Source organism: Rhizoctonia solani, chromosome 16, assembly GCF_016906535.1.
Source record: "Rhizoctonia solani chromosome 16, complete sequence".
Taxonomy (NCBI): domain Eukaryota; kingdom Fungi; phylum Basidiomycota; class Agaricomycetes; order Cantharellales; family Ceratobasidiaceae; genus Rhizoctonia; species Rhizoctonia solani.
This window is the reverse complement of record NC_057385.1, coordinates 2,779,900-2,797,384: the sequence shown is the minus strand read 5'-3', so window position 1 is coordinate 2,797,384 and position 17,485 is coordinate 2,779,900. Positions and strand designations below refer to the sequence as shown.

The following is a 17,485-nucleotide window of genomic DNA, read 5'->3' as shown; positions in this document are numbered from 1 at the left end:
TTCAGGTCCAGGAGGGCGCGAGTCCAATGACCAATTCGAACTCAAAGCTGATTGATCGTGGCTCCGTTTGAAATTGGGGACCCAGACACCCTTTGGCTGAGTACAACCACTACCTGAACAAGCTCGCCATTTATCCAACCTAGTTTATCATGTCCAAGTCTAAGCAGCAGGAGGCACAGGATCTATTGAATGATTTGGACTCTCTCGGGGCACCTCCGCCAGTCAATCGGAAGAGCGGTAGTTCTCCTGCCCCACCATCAGCTGGGGTCAGCGGAGAAGGAGCAGAGGCTCTGGCCTTTCTGGATGAAATAACTCAAAAGAGCTCGGAGCCGACAAAGTCTACCCCTGCACCCGTTGCCAAACCTACTGAACGAATCCGCCTGTCTGTTACAAGCAACCCTCGCCGTAGTGTCGACTCATCGCGCGCAGGAACTCCAGTATCTCGTATAGCATCGACGGCCACGCCGCCTCCTAACGCATCGACAAGTCAAACGGCTACTACCGAGGAAAATGCTCCGGCTGTCTCGCAGGCTCATGGGGATGGGGCAGCGTCTGGAATAGCGCATCTGCTGCGTTGCAACAGGCTAGAACAGTAGTCGAAGAGCAAGCAAAACATCTTCCGCCTATTCCGCCAGCCGCTGCTGCTCGCGGGGAACTGGCCAGGAAATGGGGCGAGGGCATGATGGAGTATGTCAAGAATGCCCAAATTGATAAAATAAGTGAGTGAAACGAACGTTGAATGCGGTCTTGTCTGAGTGTACGTTCAGGTCAAGACCTCAGGAATGTATCGCTTTCGACGCTTACTGAAATCATGAATGTGGTTGCACCTCCCATCTCTGAGCACGAGGTTATCCAGGTCTGGCTTAGTCATGATATGCAGGGATACGACGGAATAGAATCTCTCGTATACCGCTCGCTCGCAAAGGTAAGCTTTTGTTATGGTTTAATGTAGCTTGTGGGATGATACATGATCTAGATCATGGATCAAGTTGAAGGAGGCGATCTTACTGTAAACCGAGGCAACGAGACCCGCCAGAAGGAAGGGTCGACTGATCGTGAATTAAATGCCCTCCACAGCTATGAAGAAGCTATCAAATTAGCTGAGGTACTATAAATTGAATTTTTGACCACCTAAAAACTGACATGTTATTAGGCTGAAATAGCGGAAATGGTGAAGGTTCGCGCGGCACAGCCAACCACCTCGGAGCCCAAATCTCCAACTCTACAAAATCCAACAACTTACTCCACCGTCTATATTCGCGTACAGCCCTTCTTCTCGCCTGAACTGCCCACAAAAATCCCAAGCCTTCCTGGAGCTGAGAATCCTGCTGTGCCTCCAACTCCCAAGGCTGAACAGCAGCAACTCCAGTTCTTGCTTTACCTTGTTGACCCTGCCCATGAACTGGCGCACGCCACTGTAACACAAGGTGTATCTGCGGGTTGGCTCGGAATGTGGGATGCACACGAGTGGATAGAGACTACTGTTGTCGAAGTGCTGAGAGTCGGCGTGGAGGTGTTAGGGCAGCATTATGTTGCGGATAGGATGGGATACGCAAAAAGAGCAGAGCTTGAAGCCTTGGTGTCAGAAAAAAGCGGATGATTTCTTTATTAATATCCGTCAAGTGAACAAAATAATGAATGTATTACAATGCAATGTTATAAGCGCATATATGCAAGGGCTATGCAAGATATGAGAACCAAGGTAGATATTAGTACACAGTAGCGACGAAAGCGTAATATTAAATCACAGAGTACCCAGGTCGTAAGTCCGCTCTCTAATCATCATAAAAGTAAGAATTGTTGTCGTCGAATCCTGTAGGGCTGGGACCGCGCCATGCTCCAACTAATTCCTCGACATCAGGGTCAAACGCATCTAGTAAATCCCCCGCATTAACGAGGTCAGGAGGAACCTCTTGCGGCTCATCGATCCATTCCGGTATGCCTTCAAAGCGACCTTCTGCTTCCCAGCGGGCCCGAAGTGCTCGAACATCCTCATCAGATCGGATTAATCTTTCGAGCTCGCCTTCTTCGAATAAGTCCTCATCCGCGACACTGTCGCTTCTTTTGAGTTCATCCCAGGCAGAACCGAGTGTTGAAGGCGTCGAGATAGAGCAGGAGAATGGGTCGAGTAATGAGGCCAGAATGGTTGCCTGGGCACTTGGGCGCGCTTTGGATTGCTCAACTACATATGCGCGTGGTCGGCCAGAGTCGTAGTAACCACGATCTAGATGAGGTCGCTTGCTGTTGGATGTACTCTGGGTCCCGTTACTACTGCGCTTTGAACCAACTGTAGAATAAGAGCCAGTGCACGAGCTCGTATCATCTTCTCCTTCGTCGAAATCGTCCTCAATAGATGGACTATAATGCGCATGGGCCACTGCTTCAATTTGTTTTGACCAAAGGTCGTCCTTGAAGTGAATGACGTCCTTGATCCAGGTAGCAACTTTGATGGTTCGTTTCCGCGAGTTGGCGGGTAGATCTGTATCTGCCCACGGTAATTCATGCCTCCAATCCTCGATAAGCCTCTCTATCTCCCTAATACGGTCAGCGATACTCCTAGCAGCACCTCCAAATCGATCGCCGAGGACTGACGCAAGTACTCCAGGTTTTGGTATGGGTTTTCCAGCTTGGCCTGATAGTGAAACCATAAAAAGGGCACATGCCACTATGTTCGATTGACGGCCGTTGGTCAGAGAGACTCGAAGGATTAAATTGGACAGTTGGTGTGCAAGGTTTAGCACTGATTGGCTGAACGAAGTCAAGTCAGAAAGAAACTTGGAGAGTTCGGTAGGGAATAATGAAGCGGAAGCCGTCAAGCATTCCTGGGTGTAATTCCATATTGATGAAACTAGTAGAGCTGGATCGAGCGGCTCGATTTTAATACTAAGTAATATCGCAACTCGGCGGTGAGTTCGTGCCAGGTGTTCTTGGCGACATTGTATATGAACCTACCCCAAACTCAGTGACATGACCCCGGAGACCATGGTACGCACTTACTGCTACCTCACGAATCGACTCGGCTCTACCAGATTCTCTGAGCGCCAGACATATAGAAGCGCCAGCGACACGCTCTGCACTCCGCCCCCAACGAAACCTCCCTTTTTTCATGGCTTGTTCCATAATATATTGAGCACGTTCGGTGCATGGTAGTTGGTGCATATTCCTAGTTACGGCGGCCAGAAATGACTTTGTAGCTTCCTACAGCGTTAGTTAGGCAGTTGAAGTCAATCATAAAGGTATCTTCCTTACCAGGTTTCTTATCCAGCGAGCCTCTCTAGTGTCGCTGCCCAAGTACCTTCCACTACGAGCCACCAGAGTTGAAGATTGATTGTGCAACGCTCTACCCATACCAAAGTTCGTACCTGTGCCTTTTTCAGTTGTCATAGAGAAGTCCAAGGCCGATTGGCTGGATTCGACAACATTTCCGCAATTCGTACATAATAGGCTGAGGATTTGGTCGTCGAACTCGAGATCGTGGTTTCCACAGGCCGGACACGGCATGCGTGAGCGGTCTGGCACGGCTGATATTTTCGGCTATATTGAAGACAGTATTCTGAGTGTTTCTGTGGTAGGCAAACTAGACCGGTTTGCTATGCAAGAAATAACAAGGTTCCATGTAAGTGGAGGCGGACTAGAGTGGTGGAACACTCGATGACCAGCGCGGTCACGTGAGAGCGAACGAAAACCGTGGCCAGAATCTGGTTCGGTGCATGATCTATTTCTTTCCGACCATCACAGTTGGATTCACGATTTTGAAACGTCAATCACACTGATTAGGATAGCCGACTCTAGGAACGAGTACTAGAAGCTCGCATTATTTAACTGGTCATCTTGAAACATTGTCGCTTTGCTTTGAGCAACAATAGCCACCCCATTCGGTGTTTTTACTATCAGACAAAAGAGGGGATTAGTGCTAGTTGCTGGTAAGCATGTCATTTAGATCATTAATGCTTTACTAAAATATCTGAATCGGAAATAGTATTATGTCTTCGTCAGGAAATGGAAGTCGTAAACGACGTCTGCCTCAAAGCGATCTGGAGGACACCTATTCCCCAACGCCATCGGAACATAATTTACTTGAAGGAGAGACAGAACCTCCGCGGCCACAATCTAGAAATAGCCCCAATCCCCCTCCCAACAAGAAGAAATCTGCCCTCTCAGGTGTTCAATCCGGCCTCAAACATTCGCATAGTCCCAGCCCCGGCCCTTCAAGTAAAAAAGGAACAGGGCCACCCCGAACAGCCCCAAGAACCACGGACGATAGCAAAGGGGATATCGCACAACCTATTATTTACAACTTCAAGATAACTAGTGACGAACAGCTTGAAGGGGTCTCTCGTGGCCCAGTTTTCTTGCCTATCTCTGAACGGGATACATCCGACTTTCGAGTCACAGCCGACATCCCTATGAACAGGCAAGGATTTCGATATATACCTGCGGGACCATCACGTATACCAGGTATTATATGCCGTACTCTGGAGTCTCCTCCAGCTTCGTGTGTTCATGTCAGTTGGGAGGATCGAAGCCCATTTGTTCGTGTAACGGAAGATGGACTTCGTATGACCACGGATAAAGGGTATCGCAGCGCTCGGTTAAATGTGCCTATCAGGGAGGGGAAATGGTACTTTGAAATTACGATTGAGAGGGGGGGAGGAGAGGGGAAAGGCGACGTAGCCAATCCAGAGGGTTCACATGTTCGTCTCGGGTGGGCTCGCCGGGAGGCCCCTTTGAACGGGCCTGTTGGTCTCGACGGCTATAGCTACGGCATGAGGGACAAAACTGGTGAAAAGGTAACCCTATCTCGGCCCAAACCATATGGGCGTCCTTTTCGCACAGGGGACGTGGTTGGACTCTATATTTCACTTCCTTCAAGGCGCGAGGCACAGCCTGGAGATCCTACCGACCCAGCTCGAATAATGCGAAAGCGTATTCCCATTCAATTCAAACACCAATTATATTTCGAGTCGGTGGAATACAGAGTGTCGAAGGAGATGGAGGCATTGCTAGAGCAAAATAACAAACCCCCACCACCTCCTTTACCATCTCCCACTAAGCGATCCGCCAAAAAATTACCAGAACGTACTCGTCCCAAACCTGTGGCGACCCCCGTCATGCGTCCACTCCCTATTCTCAAAGATTCCAAAATCGCATTTTTCGTAAATGGAGAATGCCAAGGCGTCGCGTTCGAGGATATATACGATTACCTCCAACTTCGTGTCGATCCAAAATCGACTTCGGTCAAATCGCGAAGAGGCGGAGCAGTCGAGGCATTCCAGCGGGAACGCGAGAATGCTTACGACGACGGTTGGCTGGGATACTACCCTTTTATATCAGTGTTTGGAGGGGCATAGCGCGTATCAATGCCGGCCCGAACTTTCACTTCAGGCCACCGGACGACATTGATGCGTTACTTGAATCCACAGATAGTACTCCCAGCGTGAAACAAGAGGGTTCAAACCCAACCTGGCGGCCCTTGCAAGAACGCTACCCGGAATTCATGGCCGAGCAATGGGCCTTGGATGCCAAAGAAGAGGCACATGCAAAGGCGGCAATAGAGGCAAACGAAGCTGAGAATGTTCGGAAAGCCGAGGCCGCTAACGACGAAAGAAAGAAGATCAGCGAAGGGTGAACACTCAAAGCTGAACGTGATGCCGGCGCCGCGACTCCACCGGTCGAAGGAACACCTGGGACAACCACTCCTCAAACTATGGAGCCGGATGTTCCGGCGGATGGGTTGTCGCATCTTGGGACGGATGGTGCATATGTGTATCAGGTCGTTGATGCATCCGCAGCTTGGGATGCACTAGCTGCTATTGATGGTGCCCGAAGTGAAGGCGTTGACATTAAGAGAGAGTCAACCCCGATGGAGTGGAGGCAAGAGTGAGCTAGAGACATTGGTGGCGTTTTAGGTTATTTGGTGCTGTGATGGCTGTTGTGGGGGATCTCTTTCTGTTCTTGCCATGTCTACACTTTTGGATCCTATTGTTGAAAAACTTATAGACGAACTTAATACGCCCTATACCTCTTGCTATTGTGAAGAGAACATATACCTCGCATGTCAAAAGATCGTTAACTCGGGCGCCTTACATCTCCAAGATGTTTACGCTGTCTTTCTTTCCAACGAAGCCAAGACGGTGTGTGTTCTGATCCATTTGCAAAAAGCTCGACTGAAGGCTCTGGATGCACCTATTTTTATATCCGTGGCGGGTACAGGTACTAATATGGGGACAAAGAGCGACCTTAAATAAGCTAGATATTGGTTGCCCTGTGGTGTGGTCAGTACCCCACAAGCACAAGGCACAAAAGGTTCACCGACCATATCTGTAGGGATTATCATGTCATCATGGTCTTGGTCACATCTGCAAGAGAACACGAACCCGGACTAGCAGTAGCCGATCGGACTTATGTAGTGGATTTTGATTCCATCCTGGGAAAACTGACTACATGGAAGGGTATGTATATATGCACCCTCAGAGTTCTAGGGCTTATTAACCTTTACGATACCCCCAGATTATACATCATTCACGTTTCGACCCCATTTATTTAACAATGGTACATTCGAACCCTCATTGCAAAGGTGAGCTCCCGCCTTATCGTGGGTCACGTCATTTTATAATTTACCCCTATTATGTAGTATGTTTCGAGTAATCCCGGCCTCACAGTATCTCGAAGAGTTTGCTTCGGACCGGTCCCACATGGTTGTCGATTCGTATCCATTTGACACGCATATATGCTAATTAGGGGCTTGAACTAGCAGATGAAAATGGACGACAGAGGGAATATGCAGTATATCATGCCCCCGCCGTCGTACAATACGATCGTCGGTCCGGGCGCGAGCGCAAGAGGGGTAACCAACAATCTCATGGATGAGTTTGTCCATATGCCGGGAGAAGGTGCGCCCGGTTCCGTATTACTGCGGATGGATGACTTTTTGTCGTTACGCTGGCTTCATGCGCGGGAAGACGGAAATCTCGGAAATGACTGTGATGGTGCGCTAAGCGCACCCCCCAACCCAGCTTCGGCGGACTGAGAGTCGCCAATGTGTTCTCATAGAAACACACATGTGGCCCCAAGCCCGTTGTACCTCCACGTACGCAGAATAATTGAGCCTGACTCAAAAACAACTATATTTCCTTTTCGGGCGAGATCGGCGTTACAGTGTTGACAAAACGCCCCGACCAATTTCGTCATTTGGGAAATTGATTACCGAAATGTCACCAGTTGGATGTCCCTAGACAACATAATGTTCACACGAGCTATTATAATAAACAAGTGATGCTACGAATGAATTGCAGTTTGTATTCAGATACTCGGCTCAACGCCACAGAAATGGCAAATATGTCACATAAGGAAGGTAGCTGAACTACGACAAAGGGAGAGGTTAGAGGGAAGGCGATAAGGGACAAGAGGATGTGAACGGTAGTGGTGTGTCCTCAAAGTAAAAATGGGCTACTCGTACAACGACAGGATCTTCAGAGTTCCAATAATCGGAAGCTACCTCGCTGGGAGCCGAGTGCTGGCACTGCTGGTCCTACTATATTATATCAGTGAACAGGTGTGTGAAGGGTTGTTGCAACCAAGAACTAGACAAATGCCGGGATGGTATCTGGTGGAGTAAGGGTGGGTGATGAGTGTGATCAAATGGGGGGAGATGATGTTCATTGTACGTCTTCGAGCAGGAAGCGCTCGAGGATGAATTTCCCCTCTTTATATTTCTGGCTTTGCTCATATGCCTTGTCCTGGATGAAGATTAAGCACTGAAGAGCAGAGAAGATCGGAGAGAGCTCACATATTTCCAGCCAAGGGTTTCACCGCACCGGACGCAGTAGATATCACGAACGGTGTGCAGACCAGTTGTCATCGGGCGGTCGCCGGGAGGGCCTATCTTGATGTTAACCCTGGGATAAGTGAGCACGAGGATCAGGCGTTAGACTGAGGTGGCTTACACTTTCTCAAATAGGTATGCCCGACCATGCTGGCCATTGAACGCCTGAAAGACTCATGAGCAACGTCATTGGAGAATGTGATTAAAAAATAATAAACGGCGCACTCTCGACAACATGTTCTCCACTATAGCTAGGTGTGTTCGGCACTTCTTGCAGCCATAGATACGCTGAGAAGAAAGATACTCGCGATGTGTCATTCCCATGTTGCCGCCCGAGGTGATTTACAGATGGAATAGTCTGGGGTAGAGAACAATTGGCTAGGTCTCGGAGATAGCAGATCGCTTACGGGTTGCGTATCGTACGTCCAGCTCACGGCTCGAACAATGTAGTAAATGATAGATGAGGACCTACTCAAGGAGCCTATAAATGGTCCCACCTCTTAAGCGCCGAGATGACTCAGCTGATCAGAACTTTGAACTTGGGCGCAACAACAGCTGACCTCCACAGTGGATCCGCGCGTCGATGGCTCCCCTTCACTTAAACAAGCGTCGACACGATTACATCGAGTCCCCAAATCGTAACAGACGCTGTATGGATGATCGGAAAAAATATATTCTCGATGACTCGATACGAACCCACTGTGACCAGGATCCTGACACCTCGGGGAGCATGTTTGAATCTGCAATTAATGCCGTCTCAACCTGGTTTGATGCTACAGTAAGATCCGTATCTGGCTCTTTCTCAGGTAAGTGTCTGAAAATATCTTGCTACTCATGGACTGATCGATTGCAGCCCCAGTGCCGCCTTCTCACAGCCCTCCCTCGAAACGTCCCAAACGGAAACCTCGACGAATCACTACGAATGGCGATCCTGCGAGCCCAACACATGCTGCTCAAATTCCCCTCCCTCCTTCTCCTACCGACCCATCGTTGCCGTTCCAAAACCTCCAGCGCCACAATGGAACTTTACCGTCGCCATCAACTCGTAGGACAAATGGATGCCATACTTCGACCACCGCCAGCCCGACCCTGTCACACTCGTTTTCAGCATCCAGCTCGCGCTCGCCAAGGAGAGGGGGCTCTACTGCGGTAATAAACGGTATTACGAAGCCCTACAAGAGGCAGCATATCCGCCATCGTCAGGTAGACCATTCAAATCGGCGGTAGCCAAATTTGCTTATCCTATACATCGTAGCATCAAGAAGAGGTCAAGCAGAAGCTTATACAGGAGCTTTTCACGTTGAAAACATCTGCAGGTAAGACCATGTGCCGTTTCTTGTACCAAAACTGATGGTGTTGTACAGGCCAATCTCCGGCCGAGTTCAAAGGTTGGTATCACTATCCCAGCTGTGGATCGTTTGACGATAAGTATCTCCTGTCTAGATTACATTAATTATGCAGCAAGGATAGATAAAATCGACGCTGCTGGGGGCGTGTTTGCTGGTACGTCCTTATGTCATCATCAAATTCTCTGGTCTTAATTTCTCGCCAGTTGTATCAAAGCACGTATCTCAACGACGACCCCTTACACCCAAACAGGCGTCTGAGGTTGGTCGCGTAAGTCTTGAGGATGTCTAATACTATGACCACTATGACCAACTTTTGTTCCAGACCGATCCGTCTGCCCAACCTTCTCAGGATGACTTGAGCTCAGAGTTTTTGAGAAAAGCAATCAAACGTGCGACCGACAGTCTATACAGCATTCGCATTCCAAACAACCTCCCCTATTATATTAACGAATTAAAGGAGCTCTGTAAGGCTTCAGAAGAACCGGTAAGTTTTACCAGGCAGTTTGTTTTCTTCTCTCGCTAAGCAACCTTATAGTCTCAGGCCTTACCCAAAGCCCTAGCCCCAGAAGATCAATCCGAGGTGACCGCCGCACTTTCGAAACGCGGCACAGTTGCCAAGTTTGCTCGAGAGCAAGTAAGCGACTCGGACCTTGCGCGTTTGAAGCCTGCGCAATGGCTCAACGATGAAGTAATCAATTTTTACGGTGCCCTCATTCTCGCTCGGTCGGAAGAGGCTCAAAAGGGCAAGGGCAAAGCCTTGGATGCACACTACTTTAACACGTTTTTCTTTGCTAAATTGGAAGACATGGGATATGAAAAATCAAGGATCGGGAAATGGACCAAGAAGGTAAACAAAGCTGGCCGTCTCTTTTGTTGAGACTGTGGCTGACTCATGAAATAGATTGACATCTTCAAGAAGGATATCGTACTGATTCCTGTGAATCTTGGAAACGCACACTGGACGTGTGCCGCGATTAACTTCCAGAAAAAACGCATCGAGTATCACGACAGCATGGGCAGGAAACGCGGCAAGATCTACAAGGTTTGTTCAGCAATTCATGTTCGTTGGAGACCTACTGAGTGCCATTATTGCAGATTCTGCGCGACTATCTAAGTAAGGAGCACAAAGATAAAAAGAAAAAGGACTTTGACTTTACGGGATGGGATGATTATTTCGATGATGTGGGTTCGTTTCTTGTATTATATCGCATTTGCTGACATCTTTCATTAGGACGCACCACAGCAAGAAAACGGCTACGATTGTGGGGTCTTTAGCTGCCAGTATATGGAGTGTCTCAGCCGAGGTGCACCATTCGCATTTGGCCAGGAAAACATGGCCTACCTTCGACAGCGCATGATCTTGGAAATTATGCGCGGTAAACTATGGGACCAGCAGTCGATATAGTTGTATTCTTTGTCTTGGGTAACGGACGCTCTTTTCCTCTACTTTATTCAACTTGGTGATTACTCTCCTGTTATTCTTTTCCATGTATATCCTAGTATTCGCTCTCCCTGACTCAAACTGCACTCATTTCTTTTTATCCTTCCCTCACGAGTGTGCCATCACGCTTCTCTTAAAGCTGCCCAAATGAAACTGTTTCCTGATGAAAAATGATGGGCGTGATGGCCAACCACAATGAGCTGACGAATACCAGACCCTGATCATCAACTCAATTGGAATTAAAATTTTGGCCAAGGTATATAAGCTACTTCCAGGCGCTCACAACTCTCACCGCACTCCTTCCGGCCTGGTACGTACCACAATCTTTGTTTTTATTTCTCATCCAAACCCAACCTACTATTGTGATGACCATTAATTCTCTCCCCGTCTTACACGACCATGCCGAGAAAAAGAGTGCCGGGTTTCGCAACCAGGCTAGGGACCATGTCCCGCTTTTTGATACGCATGCCAGCGTTCTTTCGTCTGAATCTCATTCCTCTTTTTTTTTTTGGAATTCGAAGCAAAGCATACTGACTCCCATCCTCTAGTCTATATTATACTTCATCTGGCAGCATTTACTCCCGAGCTGTGAGTATCACTTTTCTAAACTTCAATCCCATCCCATCCCCCGCCCGACGATGTAAATTTTTCCGTCGATTCGCAGTTTCCACTCTAGCGCCCTCCTTTGGAGTACTCCCCCTTGTGCCCTTTACATATTCCCCGCTCCTGGGTCTCGAACCCTCCGCAAGGAGTGACCAACACGGAGCTGTGGGCCGAATGCGCGCTGTACTGTTGGCGAGGGGGTCGGCGTGTTGAGAGTTCGATGTCCTTCCTTGGAAGTCTGAGGGCCCTTGCATTTTGTTTTCTTTTTCGATTTTTTTGCAATTCTTTTATACTGAGTAACTGACTGGTTGCTTGTCCACAGATTGCTGCTTGGTCTTGGTGGTTTAATATGTAATGATACATGTAGTTTGCGGGTGAAAATCAAATATGATAATAGCGTTCTTGAAATTTTGGAAGCCAAGAGTGAATACACATTTTGAGCGAAGTTTTAGTAGTCAGAAGACCGCACCTTTACTTTCTGTGGGATATAAATGTGCTCAGACAGGTCCAGCGACGTCTTCAGTATGCCACCAGTCTTCTATTCAATGCATATACCCTCAACTTTACATACTTCATGTCAAAGCATACTAATCCACAGCCTGTACTCCATCATAGGCAGGCAATTTCGTGCATGCCTGTGCCCAATCGATATTACCAGCAACGAGATCGGCGACAACGGAAATGACTTCGTCGACTGAACCAATACGTTGATCTGTGGTATTACGTTCTCTGAAAGGGACATATTAAATACACAACCTTGTCACAATGCTTCATAGACAACTTACCGAAGAGTTACGGTGTTCTTTGATACAGCTACACAAGTTAAAAAATAAACTCAGGGTTAGGATGATGTACCAGATAGGCTGGGAAAGATCAACTGACATGCAAAGTCAATCGTGATACCATATGGCGTTCCAAGTTCATCATTGCGAGAGTACCGCTTTCCGATCGTAGCACTAGAGTCGTCGACTCGCGCAGATATCCCAGCCGCACGGAGTTTGGCGGCTGAATTACAAGCGTGAGACTCTGGTAGGACGATTCAGTACGACTTGAATGAACCCACAAATTTCTTTGATCAGTGGCAAGAATGCGGTGTTAGCACTGATAGGGACGAGCAGAACCTTGGTCGGCGCAACGCATGTCGGGAAAGACAAGACCTAGCATGGGCCGTTTAGTTTACGATATAGGAAATTGGAATAATGGCATCTTGGACTTACACCACGCGCAATATCTTGTTCTCGTCTCCAATAGCTGTGCTCTAGAAGGGAATACAAGATGCGACCGATACCAAACGACGGTTCGATGACGTTGGGTGTGAACTCGCGAACTGTATGGGACTTTAGGACGATGAGAATAATTGTAAGACGTTTGGCTTTTACCGCTTTGTTTGAATGTCTTGCGTTCAACCGTAACAAGTTCTTTGTTGAGAGTGAAAGTACGGCCATCAGCCAAAGCAATCGTTGCATTCCTATGAATATCGCGTCATAAATAGAGGATTTAGTTTAATCTGTATGTGCACGTACCCGGCTTCTACCTCGCCTTTCAGTTTCATGAGTTCTTCATCATTGTAGCTATTCAAAACTTCCAAAATTGCCGGCATGTCCCTTCCGAACGTCTTGCCAAACGTCTTTTTGTTATAATCTGCCACAGCGCGCTCAGTGACAATAGGTTCCGCCAGTGCTTGACTAGCAACAAGCGCTTGGCCAGTACGCTTGCTATGTACGCTCAAGTCATAAGCAGACCGATCTGCGCATCCAACGCACTCGATCCAGCCATAGGAGCTCTGGATCTCTGCATCCCAGCAATCTGCGGCGTAATGGGCCATTTCGTTGGGCATATGCTGGCGGAATCGCAAGCGCTCAGGGTCAATGCCGATTTGCAAGAGGAACAGATGAATACGGCCGACAAAATAGCCCAACGTTTCGTTGTCGATAATTTTCTGGACGCATACAAGCTGTTCAGAGGAATTCAAGGTAGCATTTACTCATAGACTCACCTTCTCGACGGCTTCTCCGATAGTCATCTCTAATAAATCTGTTCGTCCTTGCATCTGTACATCTTTGGGAAGAAGCTTTGGCTTGATATCCTTGATCTCGTCAAATCGGGCATGTCTCTTGTTTTCGGGGTCCACAAAGTGTTCGATCTCTGCCATCGTAAACTCGCGCACGCGAAGCAGACCGGCACGAGGAGAAATTTCGTTTCGGAAACTACGTCCGATTTGCGCACTCGCAAATGGCAATCTACCATTATTGAAGCCCAGGAGACGATTAAAGTTTACGAAATGACCTTGGGCAGTTTCGGGCCGGAGGTATCCCTTAAGTTTGCCTGTGGGCCCAATCATACTATCGAACATGAGGTTGAACTGAACGGGCTCGCTGACAGCGTTATTCGTGTCGGGGTTCTTGATTTCATGTTCACGATGATCCCACCGAGCTCCTCGCCGGTGTAATTGTCGATCTTACACAAGGTCAACGAAATGAAATCCAGTTATTTGGGACAAAAACTCACTTGGGCAAGAATGCTGTTGTAGGAGCTTACCACTGCATCTTCAAGCTTAACGGCAGTGCTCTTGACCTTCTTTTTCTTTTTCTTGGGGTCTTTATCATCACCAACTGCTTCTTCAGCAATACCACGGGCCTCCTTGTCCCCTTTGAGTCTTGCCTCTAGGACAGCTTCGACCAAATGGTCAGCTCGAAGGACCTCTCCGGTCTCAAGGTCTTTGACCATCCAATCAGCGAATTTCGCTACATGACCGGATGTTTCGAACACAGCGGACGGAGTCATAATTGTGGTGTCGACCTCGAGCATATTCTCTTCGATGATAAAATGCTTTCGCCATACATCAAGAATATTTGCCTGAAGAGCAGATCCTGGAGGGCCATAGTCGTATAGACCAGCAACACCTACATATATGAACAACTTAGTGTAAGCTCCGTATCGAAACTAAATGACTCACCTCCATAAATCTCGAAAGCGGGAGCAAAGAAGAATCGAGAGGTGAGTAGGGTATCTAACTGGGCCTTGTCAAAAGGGTGGACCCTCTTGTTGACCACTGAAGCAGCTTCAGCCGAAGACATTGCGCGGATAGTATATATGCGAGAAAGAGCCAAGGACCGGTGTCTGAGTTGCCAGCAAAGTGAACCTAGTCTCCCGTGAATCATTCCGTCCTGGCGTCCGGATGCAGATCATCTGGCACGTGATCATTTTGCTGCTCCTTGTGCAAACTACCACTTCGCGACCCCCGCCTGTTCGAATCCCCCCTGGTTGCGGGATGAAGATGTGGATATAGAGAAGGGGGGGGGATAGATGTTTTACCCTTGTTACTGTCCTCCGCGCTGGCTGGTCCTTAGCGTAAGACCGAAACCCCGACACCATTTGTCTCTTCATCATACCCTGCGTTGCATTTGGGTTCACGGCCATCATACGACATGTATATGGATACAAGTCAATGCCTTTCGATCCGCGTTCTGCTCTCGATCTGATCCCATTACTTTGCGAATACGCCGAACGTCTAGACTTTAGCTTTTGCCAAGTCTATCTTCAGGCCTGTTACAAAACTGGACTAAGGTAATCTTATCACACGCCCCACACCTTATTTATCGACAAACATATGCCGCATTCATCATTGCGATCTCCGTTTTAGATATTCACATGACGTTTGTGTCTAGACCGTCGCTATATGCTAACTTACGCAAGGATCTTGCGAGTATGCATTTTGCCTACCCTCAAAGGCAACGAGCTCGATTCGCATGTATCTCATCCATATCGGACACATACAATATATTTGAATCCAGATTCTTCTATTGAATAAATAAGCTGACTGCGGCTTACCGCCCCGAGCTCTTCAGTATAGATATCCAACTCTCAATTTCATTCCTTACACTGGAGACCTAAACTGATGAGTATTGGTAGATTAGTAAACGAGTCACACGACTTTAAGATGCCCAGGGGATGACCTGAATAGCCCCGAAATGGACAATAATCCTCGTGTCTCTACGACAAGACAGGACGCCTGCTCATCCCTACCCGCGGTACCGCCCCAATATCGTGACGTGGGCCCAACAACAACAAAAATAACCTTCTTCATTGACACGTTGGATATAGTACTTCATTGGATCAAACCAAATTCTCTAAACGCCTGCCCAATCTGATGGGGCTCCGAACTGGGTGATTCTGACACCAGCCCCCGTTTGTTCCTAATAATGAAACTGACCAGCTGACCAGTTGAGATCGTCGGACAATATTCCGACTGGAACGACGGAACATGACAAAGAGCGGCCCGCGTGCCAACACGAGGTACAAGGAACACATAAATTTAGTTTTTGTTCTTTTCCAACAGTCGGGCTTCCGTGAATTTTCCATTGCAGGTAAGTGTCAAGAAGAGTTTCAGCGGGCGGTCCCGGTGGACGTCTTTTGGCAATGCCGGTAGGCAAGGTTGACAGGCCGTATAAATCCGTCGACTCATTGTAGCCACTCTCCAGAGACATCCCCGCTTAGCCCACTGATCCCCTTACCTTGACTATGAGTTTCTTGAGCACTATGTCCCACCCCCAGCTCGCTTCATTCGACCCTTTCGCTGCTCACCCATTCACTTCAGGAGGTACTCCTCCGGAGCTTTCTCCCCTTCAAACCCCCGTAGCATGGGGGCAGGATATGCTCCCCACACCACCCCGTTCCCCGTCCCAATCTCCGGCGCCCTCGCCGATGGACATGCCCGAGGTCCCCATTTATGCGCCCAAACCCACCTTTAAAATTGCTGGACAAGGTGTCTTTGAGCAATATGACCGCGGTTGTATCACACCCGATCTTGTCGTACGAAAGAAAATCAATACATGGGCAGTTCAACCATCCTACCGTTGAACCCGAGTAAGCCAACTCTCTTTTTGCATGGCTGTCACCAACTGAGTCATTCGTGTTTCCCTTAGCCTCATATACCATACTCCCATGATACCTGGCGTGGTTCGTAGCCACCACCTAAAATACAGCCTGTTGTACAGACCGAATTAAATGTTTATACTGTGACTTGTATGCGTGGAGCCAAGTGGCCACCAACGTCCTGGCTCCACGAAGGATAAGAACCAAAAAGCTTAAGAGTAACCGACAATTCGCCGAGCATCAGTGGCTGTGCGGCCGGCAAATGCCCTTGCATAAATCTGGGGGAATCATTGGATCACGTGCGTCATCTTTTTTTTTTTTTTTTTTTTTTAATACATCACGTGCGTCATCTCCTTTGAAAGAAAGCCACAATGGCCAGTCTGCGACGTGCCGGTAAAGTCTGTATTACCACTTTAGTTGGAACTTGTGGGTCGTACAATTGATTTAAAATCCCGACTCTCAGGAGATACAAACTATCCAAAAGAATCCTATCGAGGTAGGACAGTTGCTCAAGGCTGGGAGGAGAATCTGATATATCGCGCTTCAGGGCCTTACAGTTGTACCAGAGGAAGATAACATTTTACTATGGAATTGCTCCATAAAGGCCCGAGTAAGCTCACCACTATTGTTGAAGCCTTTGGTTCTTCAATTATTCTGCAGGATGACAGCCCCTATAAGAAGGGGGTTTTCAAGTTCAAGGTCGAACTTCCTACAGAATACCCGTTCAAGGCTCCCATCGTAAGTACCGACACCAATTATAGGCTTAAGTCAAACAAGCTGTCATGCCACTACATAGGTTACTTTCCAAACGAAGATATACCATCCTGGTGCGCATTTATCCGGCAGCCGAGGTCGATTTACCATTTAACGCAATCGTTGGAAGGTATCAATGACGAAGGACAAATATGTCTACCTCTATTGAGGGACGAATGGAAACCAGCCACATCGATGAGCACCGGTAATCAAGGCCAATTTTGTTACCTCATCGACTAAATGTTACCATCTCCAGTTCTCTCGACAATTAGCGACAAGGTCAACAACCCAAGTCCCGACGATCCATATGAGCCAGCAATAGCAGCAGTAAGTTACCTGAACGCAATTAGCCTACGTCGTGGTTTAACGTAATCCAAAGCAACTCAAAGATAACAAGCCAGAGTTCTTAGCGAAGGCACAAGAATGGACCAAACAGTACGTTTATATTTCTGAGAAAAATAGATCACGCCACCAACAAAAACTCTCAAGACATGCCTTGGCGCCCTAGGCAAAGCTATACAGTACAAACCCTCAACCACAGCATATACGGAATTAATGTAATGAATCTATCCAAAACAATCGTTTGTACATCGAAAGCATGCGAAAATAGCATATAGATCGAGAAAATTCAATGCTTTG

At 47.9% G+C, this 17,485-nt stretch overlaps 8 protein-coding genes across 8 annotated transcripts; 5 read left to right on the top strand and 3 right to left on the bottom strand.

The window, feature by feature from the left end:
• Positions 1-149: 149 nt before the first annotated feature.
• On the top strand, positions 150-1,600 carry RhiXN_02166 (maintenance of telomere capping protein 1; the record flags this gene model as incomplete). The annotated part of the gene is made up of 5 exons (XM_043321985.1): positions 150-521; positions 584-719; positions 768-925; positions 977-1,105; positions 1,154-1,600. 5 exons carry the CDS (start codon positions 150-152, stop codon positions 1,598-1,600), a joined length of 1,242 nt encoding a protein of 413 aa, XP_043187808.1.
• Positions 1,601-1,775: 175 nt separating this feature from the next.
• RhiXN_02165 (transcription initiation factor IIB) lies at positions 1,776-3,384 on the bottom strand (the record flags this gene model as incomplete). Its single annotated transcript, XM_043321984.1, has 3 exons — positions 1,776-2,948; positions 2,998-3,198; positions 3,250-3,384. 3 exons carry the CDS (start codon positions 3,382-3,384, stop codon positions 1,776-1,778), a joined length of 1,509 nt encoding a protein of 502 aa, XP_043187807.1.
• Positions 3,385-3,983: 599 nt separating this feature from the next.
• On the top strand, positions 3,984-5,629 carry RhiXN_02164 (SET1 complex component ash2; the record flags this gene model as incomplete). Its single annotated transcript, XM_043321983.1, has 2 exons — positions 3,984-5,304; positions 5,352-5,629. 2 exons carry the CDS (start codon positions 3,984-3,986, stop codon positions 5,627-5,629), a joined length of 1,599 nt encoding a protein of 532 aa, XP_043187806.1.
• A 78-nt stretch (positions 5,630-5,707) lies between these two features.
• On the top strand, positions 5,708-7,030 carry RhiXN_02163 (SET domain-containing protein; the record flags this gene model as incomplete). The annotated part of the gene is made up of 5 exons (XM_043321982.1): positions 5,708-5,880; positions 6,328-6,452; positions 6,511-6,577; positions 6,635-6,698; positions 6,755-7,030. The coding sequence occupies 5 exons, from the start codon at positions 5,708-5,710 to the stop codon at positions 7,028-7,030; spliced, it is 705 nt and encodes a 234-aa protein (XP_043187805.1).
• Positions 7,031-7,658: 628 nt separating this feature from the next.
• On the bottom strand, positions 7,659-8,062 carry RhiXN_02162 (Yippee zinc-binding/DNA-binding/Mis18, centromere assembly protein; the record flags this gene model as incomplete). Its single annotated transcript, XM_043321981.1, has 4 exons — positions 7,659-7,739; positions 7,790-7,898; positions 7,947-7,990; positions 8,051-8,062. 4 exons carry the CDS (start codon positions 8,060-8,062, stop codon positions 7,659-7,661), a joined length of 246 nt encoding a protein of 81 aa, XP_043187804.1.
• A 346-nt stretch (positions 8,063-8,408) lies between these two features.
• On the top strand, positions 8,409-10,579 carry RhiXN_02161 (Ulp1 protease family, carboxy-terminal catalytic domain protein; the record flags this gene model as incomplete). Its single annotated transcript, XM_043321980.1, has 11 exons — positions 8,409-8,631; positions 8,679-9,028; positions 9,081-9,141; positions 9,190-9,213; positions 9,269-9,328; positions 9,378-9,442; positions 9,497-9,658; positions 9,710-10,021; positions 10,076-10,216; positions 10,270-10,356; positions 10,406-10,579. The coding sequence occupies 11 exons, from the start codon at positions 8,409-8,411 to the stop codon at positions 10,577-10,579; spliced, it is 1,659 nt and encodes a 552-aa protein (XP_043187803.1).
• A 1,226-nt stretch (positions 10,580-11,805) lies between these two features.
• Positions 11,806-14,295, bottom strand: RhiXN_02160 (glycyl-tRNA synthetase; the record flags this gene model as incomplete). Its single annotated transcript, XM_043321979.1, has 12 exons — positions 11,806-11,947; positions 12,004-12,031; positions 12,101-12,223; positions 12,282-12,375; positions 12,436-12,545; positions 12,598-12,686; positions 12,742-12,933; positions 12,982-13,157; positions 13,215-13,580; positions 13,637-13,675; positions 13,727-14,121; positions 14,175-14,295. 12 exons carry the CDS (start codon positions 14,293-14,295, stop codon positions 11,806-11,808), a joined length of 1,875 nt encoding a protein of 624 aa, XP_043187802.1.
• A 1,444-nt stretch (positions 14,296-15,739) lies between these two features.
• Positions 15,740-17,354, top strand: RhiXN_02159 (ubiquitin-conjugating enzyme; the record flags this gene model as incomplete). The annotated part of the gene is made up of 7 exons (XM_043321978.1): positions 15,740-16,030; positions 16,144-16,177; positions 16,698-16,831; positions 16,890-16,920; positions 16,977-17,051; positions 17,103-17,173; positions 17,226-17,354. The coding sequence occupies 7 exons, from the start codon at positions 15,740-15,742 to the stop codon at positions 17,352-17,354; spliced, it is 765 nt and encodes a 254-aa protein (XP_043187801.1).
• Between the last annotated feature and the right edge of the window lie 131 nt (positions 17,355-17,485).